The sequence below is a fragment of the Babylonia areolata genome, chromosome 35, assembly GCF_041734735.1.
Source record: "Babylonia areolata isolate BAREFJ2019XMU chromosome 35, ASM4173473v1, whole genome shotgun sequence".
Classification (NCBI taxonomy): domain Eukaryota; kingdom Metazoa; phylum Mollusca; class Gastropoda; order Neogastropoda; family Buccinidae; genus Babylonia; species Babylonia areolata.
Window position 1 is genome coordinate 10,457,111 of NC_134910.1, and position 17,637 is coordinate 10,474,747.

The 17,637-nt window shown below is 42.3% G+C and overlaps 1 protein-coding gene across 1 annotated transcript in view; it reads right to left on the reverse strand.

The window, feature by feature from the left end:
- LOC143277797 (sodium-coupled monocarboxylate transporter 1-like) overlaps nucleotides 1-17,637 on the reverse strand; it is a 64,917-nt gene that overhangs the window by 21,952 nt on the left and 25,328 nt on the right. Inside the window, exons 13-16 of the mRNA XM_076582700.1 lie at nucleotides 8,645-8,844; nucleotides 6,512-6,622; nucleotides 3,463-3,577; nucleotides 18-179 (exon numbers count right to left, since the gene is read on the reverse strand). Coding sequence (XP_076438815.1) covers nucleotides 18-179; nucleotides 3,463-3,577; nucleotides 6,512-6,622; nucleotides 8,645-8,844 — 588 coding nt within the window. The remainder of the gene's footprint in view (nucleotides 1-17; nucleotides 180-3,462; nucleotides 3,578-6,511; nucleotides 6,623-8,644; nucleotides 8,845-17,637) is intronic.

Sequence of the window (17,637 nt, forward strand, 5' to 3'; positions counted from 1 at the left end):
TCTGCGTTCGCGTTCGCCCTCAGCTCTGGCTGGTCAGCACTGGTCGCGTCCACACCGTTGGAGATGGTGGAGATTGGAGTGTCGGCCACTTTGGGAGGGTATATTTTGTCGTAGCTTGGAGGAGGGGGGACGGTGTCGCCGATCGCTGAAACTTCTAAGGTCTCCTCGGCTTTGATGTCCTGCAACATATCGTCTCTGTATGTTATAGTGTTTGATTTTTTTTTGGGGCGGGTGGGGGGTGGAGGGGTGGGGGGGTTCGTTTTTATTATTGGGTACTGTGCGTCTTGTCTGTCTGTCTGTCTCTGTTCGAGTGTCTGTCTGTCCGTTTGTCTCTGTACCTTTTACCTCTTTCACCATGTCCGTCTGTCTGTCTCTCACTAATATCTATCTATCAGTCTGTCTGTCTGTCTGTCTATATATCTATTTTTACACCCCACCCCCACATACATATATATATATATATATATATATATATATGCTCTCTCTGTCTATCTCTGTGTGTGCCTCTTTCTTATTGTCTTTCAATTTTATCTACTTTTTTTTTTCTCTCTAAAAGGTGGTAATTAAACAACCGAGCCACCTGGGCATAAAATGTATCGTATGAGATTACATGGTGTTAAAGGATGCGTTTATGAACCCGTGTTTTCATTTCATCAAAAAGGAAAACTTGTGTTGTTCTATCAGATGAAATGCCTCTGTCTTTAATTTGTTGCCTTTTTTTTTTAATCAACGAAGGAATTAATTTCTCTTTTAAAGATAATAAGATATTCTTTTACTTTGTATCACTCCGCAAAGGGTAAAGTATCCAGAACCCCCCCTCCCCCACGCCGCCCCCCCCCCCCAACTTTTGGGTGAAAATTATGCAAAGAGGGATGGTTCACTTGCATGGCAGTTTATACAGTATCGAACTCTGGCTTGGGAAAGTCTCTGTCACTGGGCACCCGCGAACGGTAAAGTACCCTGAAAACACCCATTCCCCCAAAAACTTTAGGGTGAAATTTGTAGGGGTGGGTGCCTGCAAGGGAGTTTACAATATCTACCTCTGGTTTGGAAAAGTCTCTGTTAATGGGCACCCGGAAATAGTAAAGTACCCAGAAAACATCCATCCCTCCACACCCACCCATGAACTTTTGGGTGAAAATTATGCAAAGAGAGATGGTCACTCGCAAGGCAGTTTACAATATCTACCTCTGCTTTGGGAAAGTCTCTCTTATTGGGCACCCGGAAAGAGTAAAGTACCCAGAAAACATCCACCACCACCCCCCATCCCCCCACTCCAACTTTTGGGTGAAAATTATGCAAAGAGAGATGGTCACTTTCAAGGCAGTTTATACAGTATCTACCTCTGGTTTGGGAAAGTCTCTATCACTGGGCACCCGAGATGGGTAAAGTACCCAGAAAACATCCATCCCCCAAAATTTTAGGGTTAGATTTGTAGGGGTGGGCGCTTGCAAGGGAGTTTACAATATCTACCTCTGCTTTGGGAAAGTCTCTGTTAATGGGCACCCGGAAATAGTAAAGTACCCAGAAAACATTCATCCCCCCACCCCTAACTTTTGGGTGAAAATTATGCAAAGAGGGATGGTCGCTTGCAAAGGCAGTTTATACAGTATCTACCTCTGGCTTGGGGAAGTCTCTGTCACTGGGCACCCGAGAAGGATAAAGTACCCAGAAAACACCCATCTCCCCACCCCTAACGTTTAGGTGAAAATTATGCAAAGAGGGATGGTCGCTTGCAAAGGCAGTTTATACAATATCTACCTCTGGCTTGGGAAAGTTTCTGTTATTGGGCACCCGCGAAGAGTAAAGTACCCAGAAAACACCCATCCCCCCCCCCCCCCCTACCTTTTGGGTGAAAATTATGCAAAGAGGGATGGTCGCTTGCAAAGGCAGTTTGTACAGTATCTACCTCTGGCTTGGGGAAGTCTCTGTTATTGGGCACCCGCGAAGAGTAAAGTACCCAGAAAACACCCATCCCACCCCCCCACCCCCTACCTTTTGGGTGAAAATTATGCAAAGAGGGATGGTCACTTGCAAACGCAGTTTATACAGTATCTACCTCTGGCTTGGGGAAAGTCTCTGTCACAGGGCACCCGAGAAGGGTAAAGTACCCAGAAAACACCCATCTCCCCACCCCTAACGTTTAGGTGAAAATTATGCAAAGAGGGATGGTCGCTTGCAAAGGCAGTTTATACAATATCTACCTCTGGCTTGGGGAAAGTCTCTGTTATTGGGCACCCGCAAAGAGTAAAGTACCCAGAAACCCATCACCCCACCCCCGAACTTTTGGGTGAAAATTATGCAAAGAGAGATGGTCACTCGCAAGGCAGTTTACAATATCTACCTCTGCTTTGGGAAAGTCTCTCTTATTGGGCACCCGGAAAGAGTAAAGTACCCAGAAAACATCCCCCCCCCCATCCCCCCACCCCCACTCCAACTTTTGGGTGAAAATTATGCAAAGAGAGATGGTCACTTTCAAGGCAGTTTATACAGTATCTACCTCTGGTTTGGGAAAGTCTCTATCACTGGGCACCCGAGATGGGTAAAGTACCCAGAAAACATCCATCCCCCAAAATTTTAGGGTTAGATTTGTAGGGGTGGGCGCTTGCAAGGGAGTTTACAATATCTACCTCTGCTTTGGGAAAGTCTCTGTTAATGGGCACCCGGAAAGAGTAAAGTACCCAGAAAACATCCATCCCTCCACACCCACCCATGAACTTTTGGGTGAAAATTATGCAAAGAGAGATGGTCACTCGCAAGGCAGTTTACAATATCTACCTCTGCTTTGGGAAAGTCTCTCTTATTGGGCACCCGGAAAGAGTAATGTACCCTGAAAACACCCATTCCCCCAAAATTTTAGGGTTAGATTTGTAGGGGTGGGCGCTTGCAAGGGAGTTTACAATATCTACCTCTGGTTTGGAAAAGTCTCTGTTAATGGGCACCCGGAAATAGTAAAGTACCCAGAAAACATCCATCCCCCCACCCCTAACTTTTGGGTTAAAATTATGCAAAGAGAGATGGTCGCTTGCAAAGGCAGTCTTTTAAAAAAAAAATTTTTTTTATAAGAATCATTTTATTTTTCTTTCTCTCTCCTGAGGAAACCAGACTCAGTGGCGATCTCCATGCTTCCATTATCCCCCCTTAATTACTTATCTGCCGCTGTGCTGGATACAAGCCTTGCAGGGTAATTTCCCCCCTCTGATAGATAGTGGTAATCTGAGAGAGAGAGAGAGAGAGAGAGAGAGAGAGGGGGGGGAGAACACGAAAAAAATAGCTGGCCTGCTTGGGTGCAAAACAATAATGTTATCCGTTCTGTTTATGAGTGGAAAAGGGAAGTCTCGTTAATGTCATAGACTGGAGACCTGCTTTGTGTGTGTGTGTGTGTGTGTGTGTGTGTGTGTGTGTGTGTGTGTGTGTGTGTGTGTGTGTGGTCTGCACAAAGGCAGTTTATACAGTATCTACCTCTGGCTTGGGGAAGTCTCTGTCACAGCGCAGCTTCCTCCTCAACGAAGCAGGGAGGCAGCAGAAGAGACGGTCAAACAGAGGGATCAGGTACTTGGGGTCCACCTCGTCCACACTCATGGGACCTGGGATGATATAATAATGATGATGATGATAATGATAATGATAGATAGACATCCAATACAGTGCGTCTCCTCCCCAGAAACACTGTTCGAAGCGCTTTATGTTTCGTTCCCCGCTCCCCCCCCCCCCCCCCCCCCACCCCCTCAATCCCCACCCCACCACCCCCACACCCTTCATCCCTGCACACGGATGTAATTCCTCTTCTTCTGCGTTCACTCGTATGCACACGAGTGGGCTTTTACGTGTATGACCGTTTTGGACACCCCGCCATGTAGGCAGCCATACTCCGTTTTCGGGGGTGTGCATGCTGGGTATGTTCTTGTTTCCATAACCCACCGAACGCTGACATGGATTACAGGATCTTTAACGTGTGTATTTGATCTTCTGCTTGCATATACACACGAAGGGGGTTCAGGCACTAAGCAGGTCTGCACATATGTTGAGCTGGGAGATCGTAAAAATCTCCACCCTTTACCCACCAGGCGCCGTCACCGTGATTCGAACCCGGGACCCTCAGATTGACAGTCCAACGCTTTAACCACTTGGCTATTGCGCCCGTCACACGGATGTACGAACGAGAATACGCTCACGCACCTGAACATTGAAAACCACCCAATTACCCATGACAGTCCTCGTTCCCACCTCCCCCTTCACACCCTAATATATACAGACGACGCAGATGATACATGTGAAGTGATGGCCTAGAGGTAACGCGTCCGCCTAGGAAGCGAGAGAATTTGAGCGCGCTGGTTCGAATCACGGCTCAGCCGCCGATATTTTCTCCCCCTCCACTAGACCTTGAGTGGTGGTCTGGACGCTAGTCATTCGGATGAGACGATAAACCGAGGTCCCGTGTGCTTAGCATGCACTTAGCGCACGTAAAAGAACCCACGGCAACAAAGGGATTGTTCCTGGCAAAATTCTGTAGGAAAAATCCACTTCGATAGGAAAAAGAAATAAAAGTGCACGCAGGAGAAAAAAAGAAAAAAGAAAAAAAGGGTGGCGCTGTAGTATAGCGACGCGCTCTCCCTGGGGAGAGCAGCCCGAATTTCACACAGAGAAATCTGTTGTGATAAAAAGAAATACAAATACAAATACATCTTCAGAACAAGAACACTCACGGGACCTGCGATGTTAATACACAGACCGTGCAGATACCACCTTCAGAACAGTCATGGCTGTGTCTTGATAACAAGAAAAAACAAGAGAGGCAAGGCCTTCAAGACTCACTTGTGATAAATTAAGTCCCCTAGCATTAATTACAGAGTAATTTCCCTTTTTACTATCTCCACCAAAACGTTTGCAAAATAAATAAAAATTCCATGCTTAGCAAAAGAAGTTCCTGTTTGAACAAAAAATGATAATAATGACTCCTCTTGTTGTTGTGTCAGAATAAGAGGTCAAAGTGCCAAGGTTAGAGAATACAAAAACTATAAATATAACAGTAAATGCAGTTTGCATATAATTGGGCTTCTTTTTTTTGTGCCCATCCCAGAGGTGCAATATTGTTTTAAACAAGATGACTGGAAAGAACTGAATTTTTCCTAATTTGATGCCAAATTTGGTGTCAACTGACAAAGTATTTGCAGAGAAAATGTCAGTGTTAAAGTTTACCACGGACACACACACACACACACACACACACACACAGAGACAACCGAACACCGGGTTAAAACATAGACTCACTTTGTTTACACAGGTGAGTCAAAAATGATGATAATAACAACAATAATAATAATAATAATCATGATAATCACTATAATAACACTACTACTACTACTACTGATTATAATAATAATAATAATAATAATGATAATGACAGCAACAACAGCAACAACAATTCGACGACGACAACGACGAAGAATAATAACAACAACAACAACAACTCTACAACCAAAAAAAAAGTAAATAATGACACATCAATAATCAACACACATAACAATTAATCGATCAATCAATCATCGCCATAAGGACATCAACAGTAACAACCATAAAACAGCAAAATCATCATCATCATCATCAGCAGCAGCAGCTTCTATAACAGTAGATGAAACAGGAGCAGCAGAAGTAGCGTCATCGTCATCAGCTGTTGTCGCTGTTGTCGCTGTTATCAGCATCATCTTTATCATAGTGACCATCCCCATCACCATCACTTGCTGCTGTTATCATCACGACAACCGTAACCATCGGCATCGTTACAGCTGCTGCTATTAGCATCACTGTCGTCGTCGTCATCATCATCATCATCATCATCATCGTAATCATCATCAGTATTGTCATAGTTGTTATTAACACCATCATCAAAAGCAGCACCATTGTTATCACTGATTGGAAACACCCTTCCTTGCTTCAAGCTGGGCAACAGATGAGACGTGCGGCAAGAAAAGTAAAAAGAAGCAGAAGATAAATGAATGAATAGATAAATGCATGAAGAATAGATAGATAAATAAATAAATAATAAATAAATAAATAAATAATAAAGAAATAAACAAATAAATAAATAGATAAATGCACAGATTAGTGCATACATTAATAAATAATCAAAGTAATAAAAAGAAATAAATACCCCCGAAAGCGGAGTATGGCTGCCTACATGGCGGGGTAAAAACGGTCATACACGTAAAAGCCCACTCGCGCATATACGAGTGAACGTGGGAGTTGCAGCTCACGAACACAGAAGAAGAAGAAAAAAGAAATAAATGAAAGAATAAGTAAATATATAAATAAAGTAATAAAGCAATAGAAAATTAGACAGATGGATAAACAAATGAATGAATAGATATACAAACAAATAAAGAACGAACTAACGAAAGAACGAACGAAAGAAAGAAAGACAGACACAAAGAAAGAAAGAAGGAACGACAGAAAAAAATAAGAAAGAAAGAAAGAAAGAAAGAAAGAAAAGAATGTATGCTCGAGGACTCACAGTGACTCACCAGTGATGAAGCTGACGATGAGGCCGATAACAACGACGGTGGCAGCGCCGATGGAAGGGTACCACATGTAGGACACCGTGTACAGCACGTCCAACCCGGACCTGCACAACAACCAGTGGTCACTAGGACAACAGTTTCAGTTTCAGTTTCAGTTTCATTAGCTCAAGGAGGCGTCATTGTGCGTTAGGACAAATCCATATACGCTACACCACATCTGCCAAGCAGATGCCTGGCCAGCAACGTAACCCCAACGCGCTTAGTCAGGCCTTGAGTGGGGGGGGGGGGGGGAGAAAAAAAAAGGTGAATAAATAATATATAAGCTTACAAAAATAAATAAATAATAATTATAAAAAGGCAGTAGTAATAATGATAATAAAAAAAAAAAAAAATAAATAAATAAATAAGATAACAATGATGATAAATAAGCAAATAAATGTAAAACATGAACACACACATTCACACATACACTGGACAACAACGGTCACTTACCTTGTGTTGTATTGTATTGTATTTCTTTTTTTTTTTTTTGTCACAACAGATTTCTCTGTGTGAAATTCGGGCTGCTCTCCCCAGGGAGAGTGCGTCGCTACACTTCAGCCCCCCCCCCCCCAACCCCCCCCCCCCCCCTCTTTTTTTCCCCCTGCGTGCAGTTTTATTTGTTTTTCCTATCGAAGTGGATTTTTCTATACAATTTTGCCAGGAACAACCCTTTTGTTGCCGTGGGTTCTTTAACGTGCGTTAAGTGCATGCTGCACACGGGACCTCGGTTTATCGTCTCATCGGAATGACTAGCGTCCAGACCACCACTCAAGGTCTAGTAGAAGGGGAGAAAATATCGCTTCTTATATATAATTATGATATGAAAAATACAGTGGAGTGATGGCCTAGAGGTAACGCGCCCGCCTAGGAAGCGAGAGAATCTGAGCGCGCTGGTTCGAATCACTGCACAGCCACCGATATTTTCTCCCCCTCCACTAGACCTTGAGTGGTGGTCTAGACGCTAGTCATTCGGATGAGACGATAAACCGAGGTCCCGTGTGCAGCATGTACTTAGCACACGTAAAAGAACTCGCGGCAACAAAAGGTTTGTTCCTGGCAAAATTCTGTAGAAAAATCCACTTCGATAGGAAAAACAAATAAAACATGGACGCAGGAAAAAATACAAAAAAATGGGTGGCGCTGTAGTTTAGCGACGCGCTCTCCCTGGGGGGAGCAGCCCGAATTTCACACAGAGAAATCTGTTGTGACAAAAAAGAGAAATACAATACAATACAATACAATACAATACAGTACAAGGTCATAGTCGAACACGACTGACTATCACACATGCCTACTACTACTGCTACTACTACTACTGCTGCTGCTACTACTACTACTACTACTACTGTTCTGATGGTCATAGTCAAACACGACTATCACACATACCTACTTCCACTACTACTACTACTACTACTATTCTGATGGTCATAGTCGAACACCACTGACTATCACACATACCTACTACTACTACTACTACTACTACTGTTCTGATGGTTATAGTCGAACACCACTATCACACATACCTACTACTACTACTACTACTATTGTTCTGATGGTCATAGTCGAACACCACTGACTATCACACATACCTACTACTACTACTACTACTACTACTATTGTTCTGATGGTCATAGTCGAACACGACTGACTATCATACATACCTACTACTACTGCTACTACTACTATTGTTCTGATGGTCATAGTCGAACACGACTGACTATCACACATACCTACTACCACTACTATTGTTCTGATGGTCATAGTCGAACATGACTGACCATCACACATACCTACTACTACTACTACTACTGTTCTGATGGTCATAGTCGAACACGACTGACTATCACACATACCTACTACTACTGCTACCACTACCACTACTACTACTACTACTACTACTAAAAACCACTCACACTTCCTGCGAAGAGGAGGAAGCCAGTGCAGTGGTGACGGTGTTGTTGTCGGGGTACATACTGGTGTTGAAGGTCGGGTACATGCTGCTGGTGCTGAAGTTGGCAGGGTACATGCTGGTGGTGCTGAAGTTGGCAGGGTACATACTAGTTGTAGTGAAGTTGGCAGGGTACATGCTGGAGGTGAAGTTGACAGGGTACATGCTAGTGGTGGAGAAGTTGCCAGGGTACATGCTGGTGATGGTGGTTGTTTCGGGGGACACACAGCTGTCGTTGGGGAAATCGAGGAGATCGACATGTCGGTTCAGGCTGTAGGAACCGATGCTGATCCACAGCGGGAGAGCCAGACCCAGAACACCCCCAACCACTGCTCCCTGGCGTCAGACATCGTCATCGTTATCGTCATCGTCATTGTTGTCGTCATCGTCAACGTCATCGTCATCGTCATTGTTGTCGTCAGTCTTTCTCAGTCAGCGTCTTCATCATCAGTCATTGTCGTCAGTCTTTCTGGTCAGCGTGATCGTCGTCATTATCGTCGTCTTTCTAGTCAGCATCATAATCGTCGTTGTCGTTGTCGTTGTTTGTCTCGTGAGCACAACCATCGTCCATTGTTGGCGTCTTTGTCGTCAGCGTCTTCATCGTTATTGTCGTCAGTCTTTCTCGTCAGCACCACCATTGTTGTCGTCATCGTCATCGTCATCGTCATTGTTGTCGTCAGTCTTTCTGGTCAGCGTGATCGTCGTCATTATCGTCGTCTTTCTAGTCAGCATCATAATCGTCGTTGTCGTTGTCGTCGTTGTTTTTTCTCGTGAGCACAACCATCGTTGTTGGCGTCTTTGTCGTCAGCGTCTTCATCGTTATTGTCGTCGGTTTTTCTCGTCAGCGTCATCGTCATTATTGTCGTCAGTCTTTCTCGTCAGCACAATCATCGTCTATTGTCGTCGTCTTCCTCGTCAGCACCACCAATGTTGTCGTCATCGTCATCGTAATTGTTGTCGTCAGTCTTTCTCAGTCAGCGTGATCGTCGTAATTATCGTCGTCTTTCTAGTCAGCATCATAATCGTCGTTGTCGTTGTCGTTGTTTGTCTCGTGAGCACAACCATCGTTGTTGGCGTCTTTGTCGTCAGCGTCTCCATCGTTATTGTCATCGTCTGACGGGCGCAATAGCCGAGTGGTTAAAGCGTTGGACTATCAATCTGAGGGTCCCGGGTTCGAATCACGGTGACGGCGCCTGGTGGGTAAAGGGTGGAGATTTTTTACGATCTCCCAGGTCAACATATGTGCAGACCTGCTAGTTCCTGAACCCCCTTCGTGTGTATATGCAAACAGAAGATCAAATACGCACGTTAAAGATCCTGTAATCCATGTCAGCGTTCGGTGGGTTATGGAAACAAGAACATACCCAGCATGCACACCCCCGAAAACGGAGTATGGCTGCCTACATGGCGGGGTAAAAACGGTCATACACGTAAAAGCCCACTCGTGTGCATACGAGTGAACGCAGAAGAAGAAAAAGAAGAAGTCATCGTCTTTCTCGTGAGCATCATTGCCGCCAGTCGTTCACATCAGCACCAACCATCTTTCACTGTTGTCGTCTTTTTCGTCAGCAGTTTCATCGTCATGTCGCTAGTCTTTCTCGTCAATATCTTCATCGTCATTGTCCTCGTCTCTCTTGTCAATATCTTCATCGTCACTGTCGTCAGTCTTTCTTGTCAATATCTTCATCGTCATTGTCGTCAGTCTTGTCAATATCTTCATCGTCACTGTCGTCAGTCTTTCTTGTCAATATCTTCATCGTCATTGTCGTCAGTCTTTCTTGACAATATCTTCATCGTCATCAGTCTTTCTTGACAATATCTTCATCGTCATTGTCGTCAGTCTTTCTTGACAATATCTTCATTGTCATTGTCCTCGTCTCTCTTGTCAATATCTTCATCGTCACTGTCGTCAGTCTTTCTTGTCAATATCTTCATCGTCATTGTCCTCAGTCTTTCTTGTCAATATCTTCATCGTTATCGTGGTCAGTCTTTCTTGTCAATATCTTCATCGTTATCGTGGTCAGTCTTTCTTGTCAATATCTTCATCGTCATTGTCGTCAGTCTTTCTTGTCAATATCTTCATCGTCACTGTCGTCAGCTGGTCTTGTCAATATCTTCATCGTCATTGTCGTCAGTCTTTCTTGTCAATATCTTCATCGTCATTGTCGTCAGTCTTTCTTGTCAATATCTTCATCGTTATTGTCGTCAGTCTTTCTTGTCAATATCTTCATCGTCATTGTCGTCAGTCTGTCTTGATAATATCTTCATCGTCATTGTCTCATTCTTTCTTGACAATATCTTCATCGTCACTGTCGTCAGTCTGTCTTGTCAATATCTTCATTGTCATTGTCTTCAGCCTTTCTTGACAATATCTTCATCGTCATCAGTCTTTCTTGACAATACTTTCATCGTCATTGTCGTCAGCTTGTCTTGTCAATATCTTCATCATCACTGTCGTCAGTCTTTCTTGTCAATATCTTCATCGTTATCGTGGTCAGTCTTTCTTGACAATATTTTCATCGTCATTGTCGTCGGTCTGTTTTGTCAATATCTTCATCGTCATTGTCGTCAGTCTTTCTTGACAATGTCTTCATCCTTATAGTCGTCAGTCTTTCTTGTCAATATCTTCATCCTTATAGTCGTCAGTCTTTCTTGTAAATATCTTCATCCTTATTGTCGTCAGATTTTCTTGTCAATATCTTCATCGTCGTTGTCGTCAGCTGGTCTTGTCAATATCTTCATCGTCATTGTCGTCTGTCTTTCTTGTCAATATCTTCATCGTCACTGTCGTCAGTCTGTCTTGACAATATCTTCATCGACACTGTCGTCTGTCTTGTCAATATCTTCATCGTCATTGTCGTGAGTCTTTCTTGACAATATCTTCATCGTCGTTGTCGTCAGTCTTTCTTGTCAATATCTTCATCGTCACTGTCGTCCGTCTTTCTTGACAATATCTTCATCGTTATTGTCGTCAGACTTTCTCGTCAGTATCTTCATCGTCACCATCGTCAGTCTGTCTTGATAATATCTTCATCGTCACTGTCGTCAGTCTGTCTTGATAATATCTTCATCGTCATTGTCGTCAGACTTTCTTAACAATATCTTCATCGTTATTGTCGTCAGTCTTTCTTGTCAATATCTTAATCGTCATTGTCGTCAGTCTTTCTTGTCAATATCTTCATCGTCAATGTCGTCAGTCTTTCTTGTCAATATCTTCATCGTTATTGTCGTCAGACTTTCTTAACAATATCTTCATCGTCATTGTCGTCAGTCTTTCTTGTAAATATATTCATCGTCGTTGTCGTCAGTCTTTCTCGTCAGTATCTTCATCGTCACTGTCGTCAGTCTTTCTTGTCAATATCTTCATCGTCATTGTCGTCAGTCTTTCTTGTCAATATCTTCATCGTCATTGTCGTCAGTCTGTTTTGTCAATATCTTCATCGTCATTGTCGTCAGTCTTTCTTGTCAATATCTTCATCGTCATTGTCGTCGGTCTTTCTTGTCAATATCTTCATCGTCATTGTCCTCGTCTTTCTTGACAATATCTTCATCGTCAATGTCGTCAGTCTGTCTTGACAATATCTTCATCGTCATTGTCGTCGGTCTTTCTTGTCAATATCTTCATCGTCACTGTCGTCTGTCTTTCTTGACAATATCTTCATCGTCATTGTCGTCAGTCTTTCTTGATAATATCTTCATCGTTATTGTCGTCAGTCTTTCTTGTCAATATCTTCATCGTCACTGTCGTCAGTTTGTCTTGTCAATATCTTCATCGTCACTGTCGTCAGTCTTTCTGGTCAATATCTTCATCGTCATTGTCGTCAGTCTTTCTTGTCAATATCTTCATCGTCACTCTCGTCATTCTTGTCAATATCTTCATCGTCATTGTCCTCGTCTTCCTTGTCAGCGTCTTCATCGTCATTGTCGTCAGTCTTTCTTGACAATATCTTCATCGTCGCTGTCGTCAGTCTATCTTGACAATATCTTCATCGTCACTGTCGTCAGTCTGTCTTGACAATATCTTCATCGTCATTCTCCTCGTCTTTCTTGACAATATCTTCATCGTCATTGTCGTCAGTCTTTCTTGATAATATCTTCATCGTCACTGTCGTCAGTCTGTCTTGATAATATCTTCATCGTCATTGTCAGTCTTTCTTGTAAATATCTTCATCGTCACTGTCGTCAGTCTTTCTTGACAATATCTTCATCGTCATTCTCCTCGTCTTTCTTGACAATATCTTCATCGTCATTGTCGTCAGTCTTTCTTGATAATATCTTCATCGTCACTGTCGTCAGTCTGTCTTGATAATATCTTCATCGTCATTGTCAGTCTTTCTTGTAAATATCTTCATCGTCACTGTCGTCAGTCTTTCTTGACAATATCTTCATCGTCACTGTCGTCAGTCTTTCTTGACAATATCTTCATCGTCACTGTCGTCAGTCTTTCTTGACAATATCTTCATCGTCATTCTCCTCGTCTTTCTTGACAATATCTTCATCGTCATTGTCCTCGTCTTCCTTGTCAGCGTCTTCATCGTCATTGTCGTCGGTCTTTCTTGTCAATATCTTCATCGTCATTGTCCTCGTCTCTCTTGACAATATCTTCATCGTCACTGTCGTCAGTCTGTCTTGACAATATCTTCATCGTCACTATCGTCAGTCCTGTCAATATCTTCATCGTCGCTGTCGTCAGTCTTGACAATATCTTCATCGTCACTATCGTCAGTCTTGTCAATATCTTCATCGTCATTATCGTCAGTCTTTCTTGTCAAGAACTTCATCGTCATTGTCGTCAGTCTTTCTTGACAATATTTTCATCGTCATTGTCGTCAGCCTGTCTTGACAATATCTTCATCGTCGCTGTCGTCAGTCTATCTTGACAATATCTTCATCGTCACTGTCGTAAGTCTGTCTTGTCAATATCTTCATTGTCATTGTCTTCAGCCTTTCTTGACAATATCTTCATCGTCATCAGTCTTTCTTGACAATACTTTCGTCATTGTCGTCAGTCTTTCTTGACAATAATTTCATCGTCATTGTCGTCAGCTTGTCTTGTCAATATTTTCATCGTCATTGTCGTCAGTCTTTCTTGACAATATCTTCATCGTCACTGTCGTCAGTCTTTCTTGACAATATCTTCATCGTCACTGTCGTCAGCCTTTCTTGACAATATCTTCATCGTCATTCTCCTCGTCTTTCTTGACAATATCTTCATCGTCATTGTCGTCAGTCTTTCTTGATAATATCTTCATCGTCACTGTCGTCAGTCTGTCTTGATAATATCTTCATCGTCATTGTCCTCGTCTCTCTTGTCAATATCTTCATCGTCACTGTCGTCAGTCTTTCTTGACAATATCTTCATCGTCACTGTCGTCAGTCTTTCTTGACAATATCTTCATCGTCACTGTCGTCAGTCTTTCTTGACAATATCTTCATCGTCATTCTCCTCGTCTTTCTTGACAATATCTTCATCGTCATTGTCCTCGTCTTCCTTGTCAGCGTCTTCATCGTCATTGTCGTCGGTCTTTCTTGTCAATATTTTCATCGTCATTGTCCTCGTCTCTCTTGTCAATATCTTCATCGTCGCTGTCGTCAGTCTGTCTTGACAATATTTTCATCGTCATTGTCGTCAGCCTGTCTTGACAATATCTTCATCGTCGCTGTCGTCAGCCTTTCTTGACAATATCTTCATCGTATCAGTCTTTCTTGACAATACTTTCGTCATTGTCGTCAGTCTTTCTTCACAATACTTTCATCGTCATTGTCGTCAGCTTGTCTTGTCAATATCTTCATCGTCATTGTCGTCAGCCTTTCTTGTCAATATCTTCATCGTCATTGTCCTCGTCTCTCTTGTCAATATCTTCATCGTCGCTGTCGTCAGTCTGTCTTGACAATATTTTCATCGTCATTGTCTTCAGTCTGTCTTGATAATATCTTCATCGTCACTCTCGTCAGTCTGCCTTGACAATATCTTCATCGACACTGTCGTCGGTCTGTCTTGTCAATATCTTCATCGTCATTGTCGTCAGTCTTTCTTGTCAATATCTTCATCGTCATTGTCGTCAGTCTTTCTTGTCAATATCTTCATCGTCATTGTCCTCGTCTTCCTTGTCAGCGTGTTCATCGTCATTGTCGTCAGTCTTTCTTGACAATATCTTCATCATCATTGTCGTCAGTCTTTCTTGACAATATCTTCATCGTCATTGTCGTCAGTCTGTCTTGGCAATATCTTCATCGTCACTGACATCAGACTTTCTTGTCAATAACTTCATCGTTATAATCGTCAGACTTTCTTGTCAATATCTTCATCGTCACTGTCGTCAGTCTTTCTTGTCAATATCTTCATCGTCACTGTCACCAGTCTTTCTTGTCAATATCTTCATCGTCATTGTCCTCGTCTCTCTTGTCAGCGTCTTCATCGTCATTGTCGTCAGTCTTTCTTGTCAATATCTTCATTGTCATTGTCCTCGTCTCTCTTGTCAATATCTTCATCGTCACTATCGTCAGTCTTGTAAATATCTTCATCGTCGCTGTCGTCAGTCTTTCTTGTCAATATCTTCATCGTCATTGTCGTCAGTCTGTCTTGTCAATATCTTCATCGTCATTGTCGTCAGTCTTTCTTGATAATATCTTCATCGTTATTGTCGTCAGTCTTTCTTGTCAATATGTTCATCGTCACTGTCGTCAGTTTGTCTTGTCAATATCTTCATCGTCATTGTCAGTCTTTCTGGTCAATATCTTCATCGTCATTGTCGTCAGTCTTTCTTGACAATACTTTATCGTAATTGTCGTCAGCTTGTCTTGTCAATATTTTCATCGTCATTGTCGTCAGTCTTTCTTGACAATATCTTCATCGTCACTGTCGTCAGTCTTGTCAATATCTTCATCGTCATTATCGTCAGTCTGCCTTGTCAATATCTTCATCGTCATTATCGTCAGTCTTTCTTGTCAATATCTTCATCGTCATTGTCGTCAGTCTGTCCTGTCAATATCTTCATCGTCGCTGTCGTCAGTCTTGACAATATCTTCATCGTCACTATCGTCAGTCTTGTCAATATCTTCATCGTCATTGTCGTCAGTCTTTCTTGTCAAGAACTTCATCGTCATTGTCGTCAGTCTTTCTTGACAATATTTTCATCGTCATTGTCGTCAGCCTGTCTTGACAATATCTTCATCGTCATTGTCGTCAGTCTGTCTTGTCAATATCTTCATCGCCATTGTCGTCAGTCTTTCTTGTCAATATCTTCATCGTCATTTTCGTCAGTCTGTCTTGTCAATATCTTCATCGTCATTGTCGTCAGTCTGTCTTGTCAATATCTTCATCGTCACTGTCGTCAGTCTGTCTTGTCAATATCTTCATCGTCATTGTCGTCAGTATTTCTTGTCAATATCTTCATCGTTATTGTCGTCAGTCTTTCTTGACAATATCTTCATCGTCATCAGCCTTTCTTGTCAATATCTTCATCGTCATTGTCGTCAGTCTTTCTTGTCAATATCTTCATCGTCATTGTCCTCGTCTCTCTTGTCAATATCTTCATCGTCACTGTCGTCAGTCTTTCTTGTCAATATCTTCATCGTCATTGTCGTCGTCTCTCTTGTCAATATCTTCATCGTCACTGTCGTCAGCTTGTCTTGTCAATATCTTCATCGTCATTGTCGTCAGTCTTTCTTGACAATATCTTCATCGTCATTGTCGTCAATCTCTCTTGTCAATATCTTCATCGTCATTGTCGTCAGTCTGCCTTGACAATATCTTCATTGACACTGTCGTCGGTCTGTCTTGACAATATCTTCATCGTCATTGTCGTCAGTCTTTCTTGACAATATCTTCATCGTCATTGTCGTCAGTCTGTCTTGACAATATCTTCATCGTCAATGTCGTCAGTCTTTCTTGACAATATCTTCATCGTCATTGTCGTCAGCTTGTCTTGTCAATATCTTCGTCATTGTCGTCAGCTTGTCTTGTCAATATCTTCATCGTCATTGTCGTCAGTCTTTCTTGACAATATCTTCATCGTCACTGTCGTCAGTCTTTCTTGTCAATATCTTCATCGTCATTGTCCTCGTCTCTCTTGTCAATATCTTCATCGTCGCTGTCGTCAGTCTTTCTTGTCAATATCTTCATCGTTATAGTTGTCAGCTTGTCTTGTCAATATCTTCATCGTCACTGTCGTCAGTCTTTCTTGTCAATATCTTCATCGTTATTGTCGTCAGTCTTTCTTGTCAATATCTTCATCGTTATTGTCGTCAGTCTGTCTTGTCAATATCTTCATCGTCATTGTCGTCAGTCTTTCTTGACAATACTTTATCGTAATTCTCGTCAGCTTGTCTTGTCAATATTTTCATCGTCATTGTCGTCAGTCTTTCTTGTCAATATCTTCATCGTTATTGTCGTCAGTCTGTCTTGTCAATATCTTCATCGTCATTGTCGTCAGTCTGTCTTGTCAATATCTTCATCGTCATTGTCGTCAGTCTGTCTTGTCAATATCTTCATCGTCATTGTCGTCAGTCTTTCTTGTCAATATCTTCATCGTCATTGTCGTCAGTCTTTCTTGACAATATCTTCATCGTCATCAGCCTTTCTTGTCAATATCTTCATCGTCATTGTCGTCAGTCTTTCTTGACAATATCTTCATCGTCATTGTCCTCGTCTCTCTTGTCAATATCTTCATCGTCACTGTCGTCAGTCTTTCTTGTCAATATCTTCATCGTCATTGTCGTCAGTCTTTCTTGTCAATATCTTCATCGTCACTGTCGTCAGCTTGTCTTGTCAATATCTTCATCGTCATTGTCGTCAGTCTTTCTTGACAATATCTTCATCGTCATTGTCGTCAATCTGTCTTGTCAATATCTTCATCGTCATTGTCGTCAGTCTTTCTTGACAATATCTTCATCGTCATCAGTCTGTCTTGACAATATCTTCATCGTCATTGTCGTCAGTCTTTCTTGACAATATCTTCATCGTCATTGTTGTCAGCTTGTCTTGTCAATATCTTCATCGTCATTGTCGTCAGCTTGTCTTGTCAATATCTTCATCGTCATTGTCGTCAGTCTTTCTTGACAATATCTTCATCGTCACTGTCGTCAGTCTGTCTTGTCAATATCTTCATCGTCACTGTCGTCAGTCAG